This window comes from Temnothorax americanus, unplaced genomic scaffold (genome assembly GCF_048541705.1).
Source record: "Temnothorax americanus isolate GAGA-0224 unplaced genomic scaffold, ASM4854170v1 Scaffold15, whole genome shotgun sequence".
NCBI classification, from domain to species: Eukaryota; Metazoa; Arthropoda; class Insecta; order Hymenoptera; family Formicidae; genus Temnothorax; species Temnothorax americanus.
The window spans coordinates 4,115,969-4,136,883 of record NW_027509286.1 but is presented as its reverse complement, the minus strand read 5'-3'; the positions used below and the strand labels follow the sequence as shown (position 1 = coordinate 4,136,883).

The 20,915-nt window shown below is 41.5% G+C and overlaps 5 protein-coding genes across 6 annotated transcripts; 3 read left to right on the top strand and 2 right to left on the bottom strand.

The window, feature by feature from the left end:
• Nucleotides 1-3,822: 3,822 nt before the first annotated feature.
• On the bottom strand, nt 3,823-8,387 carry LOC143895015 (uncharacterized). 2 transcript variants are annotated; one of them, XM_077401767.1, is made up of 3 exons: nt 8,255-8,387; nt 5,107-5,269; nt 3,823-5,034 (listed from the first exon to the last, which is right to left on the bottom strand). In XM_077401767.1, the coding sequence occupies exons 2-3, from the start codon at nt 5,259-5,261 to the stop codon at nt 4,461-4,463; spliced, it is 729 nt and encodes a 242-aa protein (XP_077257893.1). In that variant the 5' UTR covers nt 5,262-5,269; nt 8,255-8,387; the 3' UTR covers nt 3,823-4,460. The 2 variants fall into 2 exon arrangements, with proteins under 2 accessions (XP_077257893.1, XP_077257894.1); XM_077401768.1 differs by lacking the exon at nt 8,255-8,387 and having other exon boundaries at nt 5,107-5,180.
• On the top strand, nt 5,691-6,841 carry LOC143895014 (uncharacterized). The gene has a single exon (XM_077401766.1). It carries the CDS (start codon nt 5,706-5,708, stop codon nt 6,822-6,824), a length of 1,119 nt encoding a protein of 372 aa, XP_077257892.1. The 5' UTR covers nt 5,691-5,705; the 3' UTR covers nt 6,825-6,841.
• Nucleotides 6,969-9,544, top strand: LOC143895012 (uncharacterized). The gene has a single exon (XM_077401764.1). The coding sequence runs from the start codon at nt 6,971-6,973 to the stop codon at nt 9,473-9,475; it is 2,505 nt and encodes an 834-aa protein (XP_077257890.1). The 5' UTR covers nt 6,969-6,970; the 3' UTR covers nt 9,476-9,544.
• Nucleotides 9,545-10,949: 1,405 nt separating this feature from the next.
• LOC143895013 (uncharacterized) lies at nt 10,950-12,140 on the bottom strand. The gene has a single exon (XM_077401765.1). It carries the CDS (start codon nt 12,135-12,137, stop codon nt 10,950-10,952), a length of 1,188 nt encoding a protein of 395 aa, XP_077257891.1. The 5' UTR covers nt 12,138-12,140.
• Nucleotides 12,141-19,903: 7,763 nt separating this feature from the next.
• On the top strand, nt 19,904-20,915 carry LOC143895193 (uncharacterized). Its single transcript, XM_077402159.1, has 2 exons — nt 19,904-20,810; nt 20,899-20,915. The coding sequence occupies exons 1-2, from the start codon at nt 19,904-19,906 to the stop codon at nt 20,913-20,915; spliced, it is 924 nt and encodes a 307-aa protein (XP_077258285.1).

Below are 20,915 nucleotides of genomic sequence, written 5' to 3'. Positions count from 1 at the left end.
GAATCCTTTCCGATTCCCAATCGTGCAGATCATTAATCCATAAGAATCTTAATCGGAAAAAACTTCTCAACAAAGCATATATGGGACGAAGGCCGGGTCGAATTCGAACCACGGACCTTGGTGTTACTAATCATTCGCGTAGGCACTTGACTCTTGACTGAGCCACGCGTCATCCCCTGCATCCCCATGGTATAAAGAAAAGAGGTATGCTCTTTCGGCAAACCAAAATTTGATCTGTTCTGCCGGTTCTGCGCAGACATGGCGGTGGAACAAGTCGCCGACATATTGGATTTTGACAGTCCATAAACAGAACGGAATCGTAACTACAGACCGTATTACAAAAGATGTAAATATGCCTGTGTGCAGTGTTAAGGGATGTAAAAATAGGTACGAGAATGTGAAAGAAAAGAAAATACGTTTCTTTTCTTTTCCGAAAGACGAAGACACTGCAGCAAAGTGGATAAAAGCATGTGGTAAAAGTGTTAACCTCAAAAGTGGTAAGTATACTTTTTAACTAAGACGTGAAAAATATTAAAATAATTTATTACCTATGTAAACATTTTAATTATTACAGCTCGAGTATGTTCCATACATTTTGCACTAAATTGTTATAAGGAAATCCCAGAACATTTAAAATGCTTAGGTGATAATTATGCAAAGGGAATACGTACACTTTTACCAAATGCAGTACCGACAGAAAATTTGATTTTTGAGGAAGCAAGAGGTGTCTTGAGAGAAGTAAACGTGTATAGAAAAAATGCAGAAATAATAGCTAAAACAATAGTTAACTCAAATGTAAGCAGAGACAACGCTGAAAATATAAATACAGAAAATGTATGCACACACATTGAGGTTTCAAATGACCAAAATTGCAAAAGCATGAATATTTCCACATCAGTCAATAACATAATCAATGAAAATGTCAGGTACATACATAACTACATACATAGAATATTTATAATTTTTTCCTTTTACTTTAAAGTGACAGTATTTTTTTATTTGTTATAATAGTGTTTCAGATAAAAATGAAGTAACAAAGGATTGCGAAAACTTGTTTGTCAGTGTTTCTGATAGTAATAAAATTACTTTAAGTAATGTAGAACATTCATTTAACATGGCTGGATGTAGTGAAAGTCAATCAATTGTACAAGATCATCATGAAACTGTCAGGTATGAATATAAGCATTTACATATTTAATATTATTAAATGTGCCACTATTCGGAAAAAATACATAAAATAAAATAAATTTCATTAAAGCTATTTTAATCTTATTTCAGGTGTCAAGAAAAACTGAAAGATGAAGAATTGGCAAAAAAGAATAAGGAAATTAATGCACTTAAAATAAAATTGAAGCTTCTTGAAAAGCGAACAAATATTACTATTAAAAAGAAAGTTAACGAAGTTCTTAAAAATGTTTTTACACCAAAGCAAATTGAAAGAATTATGTACCCAAATAAAAAGCGAGTTAAATGGAATATAGAAGACATTTCCTCTGCAATATCGTTACGGAGTGTCAGTCCAAAAGCGTATAGATATTTAAGGAAAAATAAATACCCACTTCCTGGACTATCTACTTTGCGAAAATGGGCAACTCGCTTAAATCTAGATGAAGGTATTTTGAAAGATGTGATAAGTGTTATAAAAGAGAAAGGAAAATCTATGTCTGCTTCTCAAAAAATAGTCGTTCTTAGTTTCGATGAGATTTATACATCGCAAAAAGTAGAGATTGAAAAAAAAAACGAGCGAGTCGTTGGGCCACACAAGACCTGCCAAGTGGGGATGGCTAGAGGTTTATTCGGCAAATGGAAGCAAGTAATTTATTACAAAGCAGATCAACCTTTAACGCTGGACATTGTAAAAGATGTTATTTCGAATTTGTACGATGTTGGTTTCACTGTAGTAGCAGTTACCACTGATTTGGGATCTTCAAATACCAAAGTTTGGACACAACTAAATATCGGCATAAATGACTCACAAAACTGTTTCTTTTTGCATCCAAAAGATCAAAATCTTAACGTTTTTGTATTTGCCGATGTCCCTCATCTACTGAAGCTTGTGAGGAATCATTTTTTGGATAATGGTTTTATTATAAACGAAAAACGTATTACTAAAAAATGTATAGAAGAAATAGTACAGCTGCAAGAAAATAAAGACTTGAAAATTTTACACAAAATATCGCAAAATATTTTGGATGTCTCAGGCGCTAATCGTCAAAAAGTTCGGTCTGCTGCAAAAGTTTTGTCTAAAAGTACGGCGCGTGCAATTACATGGTATCACCAAGAAGGTTTTTTGACTAGTGAAAATTGTAAAGAAACAGCAGAATTTGTAGAACAGATAAACGATTGGTTCGACCTTCTTAACAGCAAATTCTGTAGTAAAGGAAAACCTAGTGAAACACCTTACGGATGCAATTTAGAGGAACAAAATGAACTTTTACGTAATGTTACGAATTTAATGCGTAAAATGAAAGTACAAAGGCATAATACTTTACTGCCATTTCAGAAAGGAATAATACTGAGTAACACATCGCTTGAACAATTGTTACCATATTTACAAGAAACTTATTCTAATGATTTTAAAGTAAAGTTTATTTTGACAAACAAATTAAACCAAGATTGTCTAGAAAACTTATTTTCATTCCTTCGAGGAATGGGAGCTACAAATGACCAGCCATCTGCCTTAAATCTACGCTATAGGCTACGTTGGTATATACTCGGAAAACATTCAGCTGATATTTTGTCTGAATCTTGTAACACTCAACCAGATTGTGACGTGACGTTGGTTGATTTTAGTGATCTAAACAATCCTATAAAGCAAATAGCTTTAGAAAATCCCGAAAATGGTAATGTCAATGAAGAAGACGATAATCTTTTCAAAGATCTGCAGGATCAACATTTGGTTTCAGCAGATTTCTATGATTCTGATTCTGATAGAGGTATTTTTATTTACAATGTTAAAAATATTGATGCTACCGAATATTGATGCTACCGAAAAGGACGGTCATTATCCCATACATGATATAGATGCAAAAGGGAATATTTCACCGGTGCATCCATGGTGTAAGGAGAAGTTTACACCATGGATACATGGCTATTTTGCGAACGTATTAATTATTCTTGTATAAATCATGTTACATTCCGTTTCTGTAGATGATATTCCCACCGATGAAAGAACTGTCGTTCAAGAAATAATCGAAGGTGAAGCTCTTAATTATATAGCTGGATATGCAGCTCACAGATTTCGAAAAAAGTATCCCCATTTAGGTGTACCAACGCGTCAATTAGGAGTACATCATAATTCACCTGATTGGATTTAATTTTTGTTGGAAGGAAATTTGATGTACCCAAGTGACGCTCTCATTTATACCGCAAATAAGATGAACAAAATCTTTCAAGAATTTCATGGATCTTTCTTGTCAAAAGAAGACTGGATTTTCAAGAGCGTCACAAAACTTGTTCAAGAAAAAATTAAAAACAAGTTTTATATTCCTGAAGAAGTTATTCAATGTCTTGTTCGAACAAGGACTTATATTAGATTAAGAGAAATAAATAAAAAACTAAAATCTGACGTTACTAATAAGCATCGAACAAAAAAAATTACAAAATTTTTTAAGTAGTTTTTAAAAATAAATTATTTACATATTTGAAATCATTATACCGTCTTTTTATTTGCCTATTTGTACTATTACAAAAAAATTTTAATATATTTTTACTACATAATTTATTTTTTTGTTTTGTTTTAAAAAATTCAAAAATACATATTTTTTATTTTATTTAATTTTTTTATATTTTAATACTATGTGTATATACTTATTAATAATTTATTTGTTTACCATCATTGTTTTATTTTTTTATTAATATATTTGATTAGAAAAATAGTTTTCAATTTTATTGTAGCTTAATATTTTATGCTTGTTTATGCATAGAAAATTATTAAGTATAAAACTGTGTTCTCCAAAATTACTGCCAGCGCTGAAAATCTATAATTTCCGTTACGTGCGCTATAAGTTTTTAGCACTGGCAGTCAATTTTGGAACACAGCCATAATCTCAAACTTATTAATTTACTGATCTTTTAAAAACGCGGTCTATTCTCATTGGCTGAGAAAGCAATATGAAGGCTACCTGTTCCAGATCGCTGATTGGCTAATAGAATGATGCGTAAGAGCATACCTCTTTTCTTTATACCATGTTCCCGTCCCCCCATTCGTCTTCTCGTTCGCGCGGTGTTCCCCCCCCATTTGCGCGAGTCTTCTCGTTCGCGCGGTCTCTTTCCCTCGCGCGTTCTCGCTCGCGATTGTGTATCTTTTCTTCGCCAACGATATTTAATCGTTCAGATCTTCGCAATATTTAATTTTTAATATTACATTTAAGTAAACAATAAACGAAGACAGCTTTATGACAGGAAATGGGATGAATGGTAAATGAAAAGGAAAAACTTTTTAACCATATTATATACATTTATTTGTCATGTAGCGCATTATACACAATAGTATCTAAAGCGTAGGCCAACAGTTCGCAATCAATAATCGAATTTTCATCATAAATTTTACGCAAGATTGTAACAGCGATACATTTATCGGTGATACAATTTTGACGTAAAGTTGTTACAAACTGTTTGAATTTTTCACTTACGCCGTGAACATTTTGACATAGTTGAAAATACACGTTCTCGACGCAATGTTCTAGTTCAAACAGAAAGAGTACTGTTGACGGTTTTATGTACAAGCTGGTGCCACATGACGTCAATTTTACAATATCTGCGTCACGTATTTTAACAAGCTCCAGATCACGAAACGTTAGCGATGATGGTGCCGTTGACTGCACGAGTCGCTGTATATCTGCATGTTTTTCGATGAATGTCACCCACGTTGCATGTGGCAGAATTATCCGATTGCCTCGGTTATCGCCAATAAGTATATCCACAGAGGACATAGGTCCCGCGTTGATTCCAACATCCAAAAATTTATACGCTGTTGATGTCAAGGCAAATCTTCTTCCCAAAATACGTGGCGTGTAGCGGGGTTTATCAAAACTGAAAAAAATACAATTATATGTTTATAAAAGTTTTTTTGCACAAGTATATATGAAAATTAGCGGTACATACTCATTGTGCTGTTTCTCGCACGTTTCGTCCTGAATCGGAACGTAGTAGTTCGCACCGTGAGTGTTCATCGTATCTGGAGGCTGTTTATTGCAACTTACTCGAACCGTATCGAACTCTCGACTGCGCTCTAGAATCCTCGTAGACCATTTATACATACCCAAAACTGCAAATCTTGCAAAAATAGCGCCAATGCACGGCTGCTGCATGGTGACCGCCACCACAATCCACATATACGTTAAATGTAATATCTTTGTCAAGAACATTCGTGATGAGATCACCTCATCGGGCATCAAATATGATTTCTTTTCAAGAGCATACGTGTCTCGCGATGATTTCATCGAACACGTGCAAAACTGCAAAATTTGCAATTTCGCATAATTCAATGGAGCGTTATTGTTTTGAAGAACATGTCGCGACATGTCTCGCGATGATTTCATCGAACACGTGCAAAACTGCAAATTTTGCAAATAGCGCCGATGTACGGCTGCTGAGATGAAATTAGATACGATAAGCAAACGATGCATCATTAGTAGAATATAAAATGACGAATCTAGAGAATACGCTCAATAGTCGAGAACTGGAAGTCGCGAGTGCAACAAATGGCGTTAGCAAGAGAATCGTGCAATAACATGGAGCAAGAGTTGTTGGAGCAATCCACCCTGTTAAATTCGAGGGAAGACTTTGCCGCGTGGGAACAACGATGTGACGAGTTTATCGAATCATTGGAAGAACAAAGCCGAATTAAACGACCGCGATTATCGATCGGTCTCAAACAGTCATTGGTCGCATGTATCGCAAGACTCGAAGGTCTGAAAGACTCGGTACGTCAACGTTTCGTGCATGTGGGTGCGGGATACAGTGCGAGTGCGATAACAGGACTCAGATGGCGCGAGATAGATACGGCTTTTGAAAGCCGTATATTGACTGTTGCGGTGATAAATTCCAAACACATCGACCCTCGTCAATTTTTCAAAGATGCGGGAGAAATTGTACTCGATCATGTGCAGAACGTCATGCAACGACATGACAATGTAAAAATTAACACAGTGTTTAATGGTGAATTTGTTGCGGGGGACAAACGCGCGAATAAAAGTATCGCAACGAGAAACTATGAAATCTTTCGTGAGTCCAATCTGCACGAGTGGTACAAGCAACACGTCATCGAGCCTACCTTAGCAAAGCTGGAGGAATTCCAGGAACGTGATAGCGGATGGGCGTTGTCGCGTATACTCAATTTAATGGTAAACGTGAACAAATATAATCCATTGCACGCGGGGCGTTTTGTGGAAATACCGCAAGAAATTAAAAAGAAGAATGCGGTGATAAACGTGCGATCAATGGACAATGCATGTTTCGCATGGTCAGTGACGGCTGCTCTGTATCCAGCCAAGAGACATACAGATCGGAAATCGTCGTACCCTCATTACACATCGGTGCTAAATCTTACGGACATTGAGTTTCCAATGACGTTGAATCAAATTAAACGGTTTGAAAATCACAACAACATCTCTATCAACGTGTACAGCATCGAGAAAAAAAACAAGAAACTTGCAATCCTACCAATACGTGTTACTGATCGAAAGATGGACAGACACGTAAATCTGCTGTACGTGCATAACGACAACGTGGGACATTTTGCGTGGATCAAGAACCTGTCCCGCCTCGTGAGCTCGCAAATCAGTAAAAAAGAGCACAGGAAATACTTTTGCGATTGGTAAGTACCGAACTATAGTTTTTTTAAATAATATATAGAATATTTTGTGTATAAAAAATATTTATAATATTTGCGTTTATTTTTTGCAGATGTTTGCACTACTTCAGCTCCAACGAGAAATTGGCTGCCCACACCGTCGACTGTCAGGAGATGAATGACTGCGCGATCAAGTTACCGAGCGATAACGACAAGTGGTTGGCATTTAAAAATCACAACAGGAAGGAACGAGTTCCGTTTGTCGTATACGCCGACCTGGAGTGTACCCTGGAGAAGATGGAAGCGGATCCGGAAACGTCCAGGTACACATATCAACATCATCGCGTGTTTAGCATAGGGTACTACGTGCGTTGCTCGTACGACGAGTCGTTATCTATGTATCGGTTTCGTCGCGATAAGGATTGCATCGCGTGGTTCGCCGAGGAGCTAAGACGTTTAGCTCACGACGTAAAGACTATTTTGTCCACTAATGTACCCATGGTGGATTTTACGCGAGACGAGTGGGAAAAGTTTAACAGTGCAACGCACTGTCGCATGTGCGAAGAACCGTTCGAGCCAGACGACGTGCGAGTACGCGATCATTGTCACCTGATCGGTCGATACAGAGGTCCCGCGCATTCGAATTGTAACTTAAATTATAAAGATTCGCATTGCATTCCCGTAGTGTTTCATAATTTATCGGGATACGATGCACATTTTATTATAACTGAAATAGCAACAGCGTACGAAGGACATGTAGATTTACTCCCGATCACAAAAGAAAAATATATTTCGTTTACAAAAAACGTTCAAAGCACCGAAGATAAAGATAAGAAAACGTGCGTCAAATTGCGATTTATCGATTCGTACAAGTTTCTCACCTCTAGTCTCGACAAATTGGCATCTTATCTCAGCAAGGATAAACTGCAAATATTGCAACGCGAATTTTGTGAATTATCCGCAGAAAATTTTGATTTGCTGACACGAAAAGGCGTATTTCCGTACGAGTACATTGACTGCGTCGAAAAATTGGAGGACTTGTGTTTACCACCGCGCGACTCGTTTTACAGTTCATTGACAGGTGACACCGTATCCGAGAGCGATTACGCGCACGCCGTCAACGTCTGGCAGCGGTTCTCCATTCGAACGCTCGGTGATTACAGCGATTTATATCTCAAGACCGATGTCTTGCTGTTGGCCGACATCTTTGAAAATTTTCGCGATAGTTGCGTCGCGAGTTATGGACTCGATCCGGCGTTTTATTATACTCTACCGGGTTTTACGTGGGATGCTATGTTGAAGCATACACACATCAATTTCGAATTGCTCACCGACATTGACATGGTCATGTTTATTGAACGCGGTATACGTGACGGTTTGAGTCAATGTTCAAACAGATACGCACTGGCCAACAACAAGTACATGCAATCGTACGATCCATCGAAACCGTCGTCGTACCTCATGTATTTTGATGTAAATAACTTATACGGCTGGGCAATGTGTCAACCATTGCCATACGCAGATTTTAAATGGGTCGACAACGTAACCGATTTTAATGTTATGGATGTCGCGTTGGATTCCTCGATAGGCTACATACTCGAAGTCGACTTGGAGTATCCGCAACATCTTCACGACGCGCACACTGACCTACCGTTCTGTCCGACGCGCGATAAACCACCCGGCAAGCGGCAGGACAAGCTCCTCGCAACATTATACGATAAGAAACGTTATGTAATACATTATCGCAACCTGCAGCAGTGTACTCGTCACGGTCTCCGTATATCAAAAATTCACCGTATACTGAAATCTCCATGGCTTCGCGATTATATAGAACTTAATACGAAATTTAGGACATTGGCCAAGAATGATTTCGAAAAAAATTTATACAAATTGATGAACAATGCAGTGTTTGGCAAAACCATGGAGAATGTGCGCAATCACGTTGACGTGCGCCTCGTGACTCATTGGGAGGGTAGATACGGCGCGGAGGCAATGATTGCAAAACCAACTTTTCATAGCCGAAGCGTCTTTTCGGAGAATTTAGTAGCAATAGAAATGCGAAAACTCGAGGTGAAGTTCGACAAACCAATCTACGTGGGTATGTGCATCCTCGATATATCCAAGACATGTTTGTACGAATTTCATCACGAGTACATGTTACCATTGTATCGCGACAAGTGTAAAGTCATGTACACTGATACGGACAGTCTCATTTATGACATTGAGTGCGACGATGTGTATGATATCATGAAGCGTCACATTCATTATAGATTTGACACTAGCGATTACGCGATCGATAATGCGTATGGTATCCCACTCGTCAATAAAAAAGTTCCGGGCTTAATGAAAGACGAAAATAACGGTGCGATAATGACCGAATTCGTCGGGCTTAGAGCAAAGATGTACGCCTTGCGAGTGGACGGTAAGAAAGATACGAAAAAGGTTAAAGGTGTTAAGAGTAACGTCGTAGCCAGGTCGATAACGTTCGACGATTACACGCGGTGTCTGCGCGACGAAATTGAAATGACGCGACAGCAGGTATGCATAAGATCCAAAAAACACGAGGTATACACCGTGTCTGAAACAAAAATAGCTCTAAGTCCGTACGATGATAAGCGATACATTATACCCGGTTCTACCGAAACGCTGCCATGGGGACATTATAAAATACAATTGTAAATACCATTGTAAATATATTGTTAATACCGCTGTAAATATATTGTAAATACATTTAGATATTTAGGAAAATAAATGACTCATATGTATATATGTATATTTTTATACTGTAATAAATTTTACAATACATTATTCTTGTGTATCCATGAATTGTGTGAATTATCAAATCCTAACCACTTTACATAAACCTCATCCCCTCTTTTGCGCAAAACTTTTTCAACGAGATACACGTCGGGATTAGCAACGCGATGTAACTCGTATTCATAGAAGCCACCGGCGACGGATTTTCCGCAGGAATCTTCCAACAGATACGTCACGGGATTAGTTTTCTGCACTTTGACGATTCTAAATACTTCCGTGGTCCAATTTGGCGTGTATCCTTTTTCGAAGATTGTCTTGAATTTACTCACACGTACCGAGTTGCCCACTTTGAATCGCGCGGGAGCAGCGATCTTTACGTGACTGTACACCGTTGTTAGGAGCTTGTCGGCGATCGCGGGGGTAACATCGATGGGCCGCATGCCGATAGTTCGATGCTTTCGCGCGTTGTAATCCGATACGAGACCTGACAGCGAGTCGATCCATTTGTAATTTCCATTGCGCGTAAACATTTTCCACATGTAATTCTTGAGCGTGTGATTAAATCGTTCGACGACCGATGCCTTCATTACGGAATAGGTCGAATAGTGATTGATATTATGTTTCTTCAAGAGTTTCTGCACGTTTGCGTTGTAAAATTCTTTCCCCTTGTCAGTCTGCAGATTTTTCGGACATCTTCCGCCGTCTCGAATTATTTTTGCAATCGCCGTAGTAACCTCGGTTCCGCTCTTGGCCTTGAAAGGTACGGCCCATGCGTGCTTGCTCAGCACGTCGATAATGGTGAGTATGTAGTGGTGGCCTCTGTTGAATCGCGTGTAGGGACGCATCTCGACCACATCCGCCTGCCACAGGTCATCGTATCCGCGCACTATGACGCGTCTTCGCGAAAAATTTCTTCTCGCAGGAGCGTGTAATTTTTCCACCAGCCGCCGTTTTTCAACTGATTGCTTCTTACCAGCCATGACGATGACGCGCAACTGACGCAGAGATCAGATGTACGTTCTTATCTATTCGCGATGATTCACAATTACATCTTGAATCATCTTTTGAAGTTTGTTTAGGGTAATTTGCATGTTATTCTGGAATACTGCAATCTTTCTCTCCATTTCATCCTGTCGATCTTTTAAAATTTGCACGCTCTGCTGCACGTAGCGTTTATTGGCGGCATCGCCATCATCTACGGGTGGCGCTATCCGTCGAATCTTGCGCGATTTCGCGTCAAAGTCGGTGGCGATCACGCAAAGAGCGTTATCGCGCACGTAACTTCTGATTAATCCGCTCCATTGATAGTACGGTTCCGCACCGCCTCTTCCGAGCGATATACCAAACTTGTTGATTGGCATTTTGATGTTGATTGAATGACTCGTCGACGCGCGGTTTAATTTATAATAAGTCCAGCTTCGCGAAGTTCCTCGATAATCGACAGGATGTCGTTATCGTGACCGTTGTGACCCGCTAGGCGCGAAGCTTCGAGCAATCGGAGACGATCTACAAGCTCGTTGGGGTCGTCCCAATGAACATAGTCGATCTTGTTGTCGTTTAATGTCATGGCGCGCGGTATACCTTTTTTACCCGAAATCGGCGATGCAATTATATTTCTGTACTTGTTACCTGTCATGGCACGCGGTATACCTTTTCCAGCTATTTTACCCGAAATCAACGGTGCGATTATATTTCTGTACTTGTATCCCCCATTGCCCTTTATTTGAGCGTGAGCATCGTGATTGCGTTTATGAGCATTCGTCATCAACAGAATGCTCTTGTATTTTTGCATGTCATCCTCCGTGTAGATCTCGTCATTGGGAATTTTCTTAAAGATCAACTCGTAAAGACCGCGTGTGCCTGCGTATCGTATGTCGTCGATAATTATGTTGTCCGCGTTGTCCACGTCAAAACGCTTATTACCGAGCATCATTCCATCGTTACTGAAATAAACGCCGTACACGATGTCTATACCGCTTTCTTGATCGCCGCTCAGAACAGCCCCGATGTACTTTTGGCTCAATGGACCCAAGTGATCTCTCAATGTTTCTCGACCCTCAGATGTTTGCAACTGCTGTTGAACGGACGTCACGAGTGAGTCATCAGTGGTTTCAAAAACATCTTCGTTTGCGAGCACTGTGTGTTGTACGGAAGACGCAGAGGTTATCGGCGGTTCATTCGGTGGAGCAACTTTCGATCGTTTCGATTTATGCGGTTGTAAAATTTTAGTTATTTCGCTCAAATTAGATGGCACATTTATCGATCGTTTCAACGTAACCGGAGTTGAAGCCATTACAGAGTCGTTAAACGAGACGTTTGGTCGTTGTCGTTTGAGCTTCGGCTCTTCGTCTTCCCACGCCGTTTCATTCTCAATCTTTGACACGTCAGATTCTTTGTCAGCTACGGTGTTTTCGACAATCTGCCTTAGAGGCTCGATGATAGGCTTAAAGTGTCTCTCCAACGCGATATCTTCCTCCATTTTACCAGTTTTCAAGGCGTGATATTTTTTCCGAATCGAATTGCTCGTTTTCGCAATTTGATTTGCTATCCTTTCGCGCTCTCTAATCTCCTCGCTGCTGTCCATGTTGCGATAACGTTGCTCAATCAACGCGTCGACAACAACTAACCACGTTTTGGTATCGCAAAGTCGTTAAATCCTTTTCTGTATCGACCATTCGAAATCGCGCTGTCCTTGTCTATCACCACGAATCCGTACTTTTGTCGCCAACACGTATGACACAATTTACAGAAATCTTCGTAAGACATATCTGTGTTTACGTGATCGCTGTATATGTGTTTCAGATTGGTACCATCCTGTTTAAACAGAATCAATAAATTCGCGTTGTCGCGTATAAGATGCTTCGGTATCTTCGTATACGTCTGACAAAGATAGAAGGAATCAACGTCCGCGTGCCGGCCCATTGCAAAATATTCTCTTATCGTATCCTGCTTGTCGCACGCCACGTCATCAAAGATAAAAATAGAATTCGGGAGCGCCTCGCTCGGCGGAATGACGTCACTGTTATTCGAGAACGTAAAGTAACCAATCTCTTCTATCGGTGTTAATATATTCTCCAAATATCGATATTTCGGTTGTTGCAACGATTTCGAGTACACGTACACGTTCTCGAAACGTACACCGTGCGAACTTTCCAGCAAGCTTATCAAGACGTTTGTCTTGCCGCAATTCGACGGACCGCAGATGATACCGCGTATAGAAATTGGTAGCATGCCTCCATGTTTGCGTACCTCTTTTGTTAATGGCATCCTATCGTCAAAGTTTGTCATTTTGATCGTCCGCGATTGTCGTACGAACCGCATTTTATCTCCCCTCCACAACGAATGAATAATAATATTGTTGTAATCTAAAATTACAACAGGTAATTATTAAATTATTTATAATAAAATTATAGAATAGTCTTTCGAAAGACTTCGAGGAAATTGTCTTTCGAAAGACTCCTCAATTTACGCTGACGCGGACGCGGAAGTTCATCAAGCTTCCGCGTCAATCGAACTATTGCGATATGCATAAGAATGTGCGACAACGCATTTTGACATTTGCGGAACCACGGAAGTACAGCGAAATTGCGAATGCGCTCGGTCACTGACCGACCTCATTCGGGGGACCGTCGAACCCGGCGGAAAAGTGCCGACAGGGCATAACTCAAAGCAATATAAGGGACCGTCGAAGAAGCCGCGACGGAGAGTAATACACCGGAGACTCTGCCCGTGACCGTTCCCGTAAGCCGTGTCGCGAAGTTCTACATTATAACAAAGCGCGTGCGAGATATAATAATTGTGAAAGGCAACTACAAGTGTAAGTTAGTGAGTGTAACAGGAGCGCTGAAATATAGCTCCAATATAAAGTAAAACAAAGTGAAGTTCATTTAACGACGCCTACACCTTGTTTCACCTGCGAACCCGACCGCTTCCTAATCTGCCCGCCTGTGCCTACCGAGTCCCAACTCGTAAGGTCAAGAGATCCCAAAAATAATAAACGTTTTGCCGTAAGCCGTCACCAATCGGCAACGCGGCATAACATAATTTGGTGGCAGCGGTGGGATTGACCAAAGCACCAGGACAACTAGGAAAGACAACAGCAAGCCTGCCTAAGGTACGCAAATAAAGTCTATCAGTTAGCGCTGAATACGACTAACCAGGAAGGAAATAAGTACAGTGGAACATCTGTGGATTGACCAAGAATCAGATCGACCGGCTGAAATAACCGAGGTACTGAGCGACCAAGGTATCCACAACGGTACTGAGCCAAAAGGGATCGATCAAGGCATCCTCAAGGACACCAAAGGGCGAAAAGAAAATAAAAGGCCAACACCCAAGGCCAAGTGCAAAGCAGCGGACAACGCCAAAGCAGCGGACGACGCCAAGCAGCGGACAACGCCAACGCAGCGGACAACGCAGAAGCAGCGAACAACGAGAAGCAGCAACTGCGTTCGACAACCAGCATCTTCACGCCAGGGCCAGCCGCAAACAACGGAGCCTGCGAGCGACCATGCGAGCCGTAATTCTAATGTAAGTCGAGAAAATTTAAAATTGTACTACGCGTGAATGTCGGGAGAAAATAGTCCTCCCCGAACGCCGATAGCCAATGCGTCGTGGTTAATCAACGAATTTTCACCACGGGTAAATAGTCCGCGCGCGACAACACAAGCGACTTTAGATAACGTTCGTGTAGCATTAGAAACGCGACACTCGGACAGCGAAACCGAGTTACCGGAAAACGTTGTTACTGAGCGCGAGTTTCCGTTTGGTGAGATTGACGAGAGTTTATTCTCAACCGACCCCATTGACCGGACGGACGAAAAACCGCGTAGAAGCAGACCATACGTTAGCCGAACCCCTAGCAGAGTATCCTTGCGACGAGAATTTTCATTGACCTCTTACGAGAGCGATATATTTGACCCTAGCGAATACTATCGGGAAAACGGCGAAAAGACGCGAACGGAAAAACCCCTATTAGAAGAACGCACTCACACAAACCAGCCACAAGCGCAAGTTAAGGAAACCGAAATGGCACAGTCACAATCTGACGCACAGTACGCACCGCTATCTACGGAAACGCACGACGTAAGAGAAATATACAATTTATTACGGGAAATGCAGAAAATGCAAGAGGAATCGCGTATAGAAATGCGTGACGAAACGCGCGAATTACAAGAACGGTTAATAACACTAGAAAATAGTGCACGAAACGGCGACCAAGTAGGAGCCGGAAACGAAAGATATTCGAGCGAAAATTACGGACGGACGGAACACGATATAAGAAATCGGCGTAGTTCCATACCGAATGCTATAACGTTAAAAGAAGCACGAAGCATGATCCCTGAGTTTGATGGGACGTCGCGACAGAAATTACAAGAATTTATAAACGCGTGCACATATGCGGTACATAATATACAGCCTACAGACGAAGAATCATTAGTACAGGCGATTTTATATACAAAATTAAAAGGAAAAGCGATGCAAGATTTTGAAACGCGAGATATACAAACATTCGCTCAATTAAAGCAACAATTAGAAGATTGCTATCAAGCCAAGCAGAGCACTACCCATTTGCAGATTGAGTTTAATACTCTCAAGCAAAAGCCGAACAAAAGCGCACATGCTTTTGGGCAACGAGTCGATCTACTAGCCATGAAGCTATATGACGCTATGATAGAAGGAGAAGATCACTCCAGTATGTTTAAACGCGCGATCCAACAAACGATACAAAAACAAGCTTTAATTAATTTTCAAATAGGATTGCGCGACGAATTAAAAATACTTGTACGTTCGCAGCGATATGCGACGTTACAAGAAGCCATAACGGGAGCAAGCGCGGAAGAAAAGCTCATAGGGCCGACCGCGACAAAAACGGGCGCCTCGCTATACAAAAATAAGCCAGGATATACGAGACAGCCCCAAAATCAGAGCGTACAATGTTTTAAATGCGGAAAAACTGGTCATTATGGACGGGAATGCCGAAGCCAAGGAAACGCATTACCTAAACCTAGTAAACCTGCACAAGTAAATGCACTGCAGAAATATTGCAATTATTGCAAAAAATCGGGGCACAATCGAGATGAGTGTTGGACATTAAAAGGGCGAAGCTACACCCCCAACACCAACAAATCTAGAGAAAACGAAAAAAGACAACAATTGAAAGTGCCGAACCGAAGGAAGAACGCTGACTCTGCAAGCAGCGAAGACGAACAAGAGGAGGCGAGAGGAAAACAACCACGACCTGCCTCAGAATATCGGGTTACACATATCGAAAGTGTGCCATACGGCCGTACGAAGCCAGAACTGTTATTAACAAGATTACCCATACGAGAGGTAAAACCCGGAGCATCGAATATGCTATATGACTCTGGTTCAACAATTTCATTAATAAAGCTAAACGCGTTAAAAGATGACGCCCCAGTCTATGAAGATCGCATAGCTCTCACCGGAATCACGGGACACAAAATACACATAATCGGAAAAGTGTATGCGACCATTGAAACAAATAAATTAAAAATTAAACACGCATTTTATGTGGTAGGAGAAGACATGGCCATAGAATACGATGGAATCCTAGGAATAGATTTCCTACGGACACACGCCGCATCTTGCGATTACGAGCAAATGCAATTAAAAATAAAGGAAGAAACTTTCAAATTGCACCCGTATGGAAAGGTCACACTAAAGCCTCGCAGCGAGACTATAATAGAGGCAATTACGGATAAAAATGAAGAAGGTATCGTACAAGCAAGAGAGATGAAACCAGGAGTTTATATTGGAAACTGCCTAGTGAAACCGGAGAATCATATTTGCTTTGTAAGCATAATAAATACTACAGACAAGGAAATTGAAATACCGATTCCACAAGTTACGCTGGAAAAGGAGTGTAAGCTAATGACAACCGATATGACAGTACAAGCTGAAGAGACAATATACGAGACAGATATAGAGACATATTTACCCGAAGTAAATATTTCGCTTACATATGACCATGAAACGATCACATTACGGAACGAGACAACGGACGATTTAACTCAGCATCGAGCTGAACTGACAGAATTAAAAACACAAATACAAAAAATGAATACTGACCTAGAGGACGACGACCAAAATTTTTACGTCCGAAAACAATTCATATACCCAATGACAGCGAGCGGTATAATTACATTAGCCATAGTAAGCACTGTAATATACGTATTAATAAAAAAGAAAAAGAACCCACGATCACCACTTACATTATACGACGAAGAAAGATCATTTCGACCATACGGATTTCCGAAACCAATTTTAAAACGTAGTGTAAGTACTAGGTTCTAATAGAATAGTAAACGATTATACCAAAATATTGTACACGGGTATTATAAAATGTAAAATATATATAAGGAAAAAATATAGAAATGGGTATACAACAAAGTATAAATTAAAGAATATAGCGAAAACTCGCGAACCTCGTTTTTTCTTTTTAACGGGGGAGGGATGTTGTAATCTAAAATTACAACGGGTAATTATTAAATTATTTATAATAAAATTATAGAATAGTCTTTCGAAAGACAATTTATTGTCTTTCGAAAGACTCCTCAATTTACGCTGACGCGGACGCGGAAGTTCATCAAGCTTCCGCGTCAATCGAACTATTGCGATATGCATAAGAATGTGCGACAACGCATTTTGACATTCGCGGAACCACGGAAGTACAGCGAGATTGCGAATGCGCTCGGTCACTGACCGACCTCATTCGGGGGACCGTCGAACCCGGCGGAAAAATGCCGATAGGGCATAACTCAAAGCAATATAAGGGACCGTCGAAGAAGCCGCGACGGAGAGTAATACACCGGAGACTCTGCCCGTGACCGTTCCCGTAAGCCGTGTCGCGAAGTTCTACATTATAACAAAGCGCGTGCGAGATATAATAATTGTGAAAGGCAACTACAAGTGTAAGTTAGTGAGTGTAACAGGAGCGCTGAAATATAGCTCCAATATAAAGTAAAACGAAGTGAAGTTCATTTAATGACGCCTACACCTTGTTTCACCTGCGAACCCGACCGCTTCCTAATCTGCCCGCCTGTGCCTACCGAGTCCCAACTCGTAAGGTCAAGAGATCCCAAAAATAATAAACGTTTTGCCGTAAGCCGTCACCAATCGGCAACGCGGCATAACAATATCGAGAAAGCTGGCCTATTTATAGAGACGCGTAGAGCTGATATGCTCAGTCGTTAAAATGTTTTTGCTCGTGTCGGATAACAGCGATATTTACGATTTAACCGCCGAGCAGTTGAAGTATATATCAAAGGTCATTCTACTGCGACAGTTTTATAATTACATAGATTATTTGTGGGATAAGCTGCCCGAACATATCAAGACAGATTCGGAGGTTCAGCAATATCGACGCTGTTTAATACATTATAATTTGCCGTGTCAGCAAACGCACATCGACGGTCCGCCGCCGCTGATAAAAAACTGCGGCGAATGCCGTCGAAGATAGGTCGAGGTCTGTTGAATCGCGCGATAAACGCGCTTCCGATCGAATTACATATCCCCGGCTATCAATTTTGCGGACCGGGAACTCGCTTAGAAACACGATTGGCAAGAGGTGATCGGGGTATCAATCCATTGGACGCGGCGTGTCGCGAGCACGACATAGCCTACTCGCGTAGCAGCAATCTCGCAGAACGACACGTGGCAGACAATATACTCGCCGCGGAAGCGCGAAAACGTGTTATCGCGAACGATTCGACTCTCGGAGAGAGAGCTGCTGCTACAGCCGTCTGGGCGGCCATGAAGGCTAAAACGAAACTCGGTATGGGTTTGAAAACGAAGAAAAAGAAGAAGACCAAGCGAATACTTCCGGTTGCGAAACGCGGCGGTATCCTACCGATTTTGCCGTTATTAGGGGTTCTCGGCTCGTTGGTCGGCGGAGCGGCAGGAGTCGCAAAGGCCGTGAATGACAACAAAGCCGCGCGACGTCAGCTGGAAGAGATACAACTTCACAATCGCGCCATGGAAGGTCACGGACTTTATCTCGCTCCGTACAAACGCGGACGGGGAGTCTCGAGAAAAAAAAAACGTCGAAGGGGCGCTAAAAATTCCCAAGGGTGTAACTACCAATGTGCAACTGCAACAATTAACAAAACGTATGCGCATTCCATATTTTAGAGGTGTTTTCATGCGCGACTCGTTACCGATCGGCGGCATACGTCAAAACGAGAGCAGTATCGTGAATTTGGATAATACTGATGGACCGGGTACTCACTGGGTGGCGTATGCGAAGAAAGGAGATCGTGCCATATATTTCGACAGTTTTGGCAATCTTCGACCACCGAGAGAATTGGCGCAGTATCTAGAGAACAATGTAATAGAGTACAATCGCACGCCTTATCAGCGATACGATCAGAGCAATTGCGGACAACTGTGTCTGCGTTTTCTACAGTCGGTTGACAATCAATTTAAAGACCGGCGTTACGCTGTTTAATCTCAGTATTCATTCAAACATGTCACTGACATTTACGCTCACCGGCAAGAGCAGCATCCTCGCGGTAAGCTACTTTCCCGCCGTGGATTTGAGCGATGGCGATTACGAGCTCGGTCTAACAGATTTTGAAACCTATCACACGATACCGAATGTAAATTCGTCGAACAATAAATTCTACTATGACGACGACGACAAGGAGATTACCATTCCCGAAGGATCGTACGAACTGCGTGATATAGACATGTATCTGAAACGCGCTCTTTTATGGGACCCATCCAATAATGTCTCGACAAACGAAGATGAACCGCACCCATTGATTATTATTCGGGCTAATAACAATACGATGAAGAGCGAGATCAAATGTGCTTATCGGATGAATTTCACAAAACCGAACAACATTGGATCGCTGCTGGGATTTTCAGCGAATCGCGTGCTGGAGCCGCGACAATGGTACGAATCGAATGTTCCTATAAATATCATCAACGTAAACATCATTCGCATAGAGTGCAACGTGACCGCGGGTGCGTACAGCAACGACAAGTACGTGCACACGATACACGAGTTTTCACCGAGTGTGCCTCCAGGATATAAGATATCGGAAACGCCGGCACGAATCATTTACCTTCCGATCATCGTACGGAGCATTTCGGACTTGACGCTTCGCGTCGTGGATCAGGACGGTCGATTGATTGATTTTCGCGGAGAAGAGATCACCGTTAGACTGCATGCACGAAGACGACAGCGGTAACGTGAGATGCTCGTACTGAACGAAGCTGAGCAGGTGCAACAGACGAGAAACAAGAAGACAATTCGATCGCCAAAGAAGAAACTCACTGCGTCGAACGTTGAATTTTTGAAATCATTAGGTTTCGTCGTACGAAATGGCTAATATCTTAAACATTGGAGGTGACCCAATTTTTGACGACAGCGTCGTCAAGATTGAGACACACACGTACAATCCGTACGCCAACACAACGTTTGGACATAACGATGAGATAAGAATACCTATACAACAGCAGGATTTATACACGTTGCCGTGTGAAAGCTTTCTCTACGTTGAAGGAAGATTGATGATAAAGAGAAGGAATGACGAGTCTCAGGCAACGCTTGCAAATAATTGTGCGGCGTTCATGTTTGATGAAATTCGATACGAGCTCAACGGTGTGGAGATTGATCGCAACAGAAACGTTGGAATAACCAGTACCATCAAGAACTACGTATCGCTATCGTATAACGATTCTCAAATCTTGCGGAATGCTGGATGGGACGTTACATCGAGCATACCTGAAGGATACTTTAACTTTTGCGTACCGCTCAAGATGTTGCTAGGCTTTTGCGAGGATTACAAACGCGTCGTTGTTAACGCTTGTCACGAATTAATTTTGATACGAGCGCGTAGCGATAACAATTGCATTGTAGGAAATCCGGCGACGGAGCCGGAAATTGAATTGTTTAAAGTACAGTGGAGAATGCCTCACGTCACATTAAACGAGGTCAATAAGCTATCCATGCTACGGGCTTTGGAAAGCGGACGATATCTTAATGTTAGTTTCCGTTCGTGGGATCTGTACAAGTACCCAATGTTGCAGAGCACGACCAAGCATTCGTGGGCCGTCAAAACGGCGACTCAGCTGGAGAAGCCGCGGTACGTTATCTTTGCGCTGCAGACCGGCCGCAAGAATATCATGTCGCAAGATGTTAGCGTATTCGATGACTGTAACTTGACCAATGTGAAACTTTATCTAAACTCGGAATTTTATCCGTACGATGACTTGAATCTAGATTTTGGCAAAAATCGATACGCCGTCCTTTTCGATATGTACGCGCGTTTTCGTAAAGCTTATTACGGATACGACAGCTTCGATACGCTTTGCAGCGTGTATACATTCCTAA

What these genes read in the sequence shown, in the direction of transcription:
- LOC143895015 (XM_077401767.1), bottom strand. Translation starts at nt 5,261, where the DNA reads ATGTATAAATGGTCTACGAGGATTCTAGAGCGCAGTCGAGAGTTCGAT. An exon ending in TGCGAGAAACAGCACAATGA is followed by an intron (nt 5,035 to 5,106) that starts GTATGTACCGCT and finishes TATTTTTTTCAG; the next exon opens with TTTTGATAAACCCCGCTACA.
- LOC143895014 (XM_077401766.1), top strand. Translation starts at nt 5,706, where the DNA reads ATGGCGTTAGCAAGAGAATCGTGCAATAACATGGAGCAAGAGTTGTTG.
- LOC143895012 (XM_077401764.1), top strand. Translation starts at nt 6,971, where the DNA reads ATGAATGACTGCGCGATCAAGTTACCGAGCGATAACGACAAGTGGTTG.
- LOC143895013 (XM_077401765.1), bottom strand. Translation starts at nt 12,137, where the DNA reads ATGGACAGCAGCGAGGAGATTAGAGAGCGCGAAAGGATAGCAAATCAA.
- LOC143895193 (XM_077402159.1), top strand. Translation starts at nt 19,904, where the DNA reads ATGGCTAATATCTTAAACATTGGAGGTGACCCAATTTTTGACGACAGC.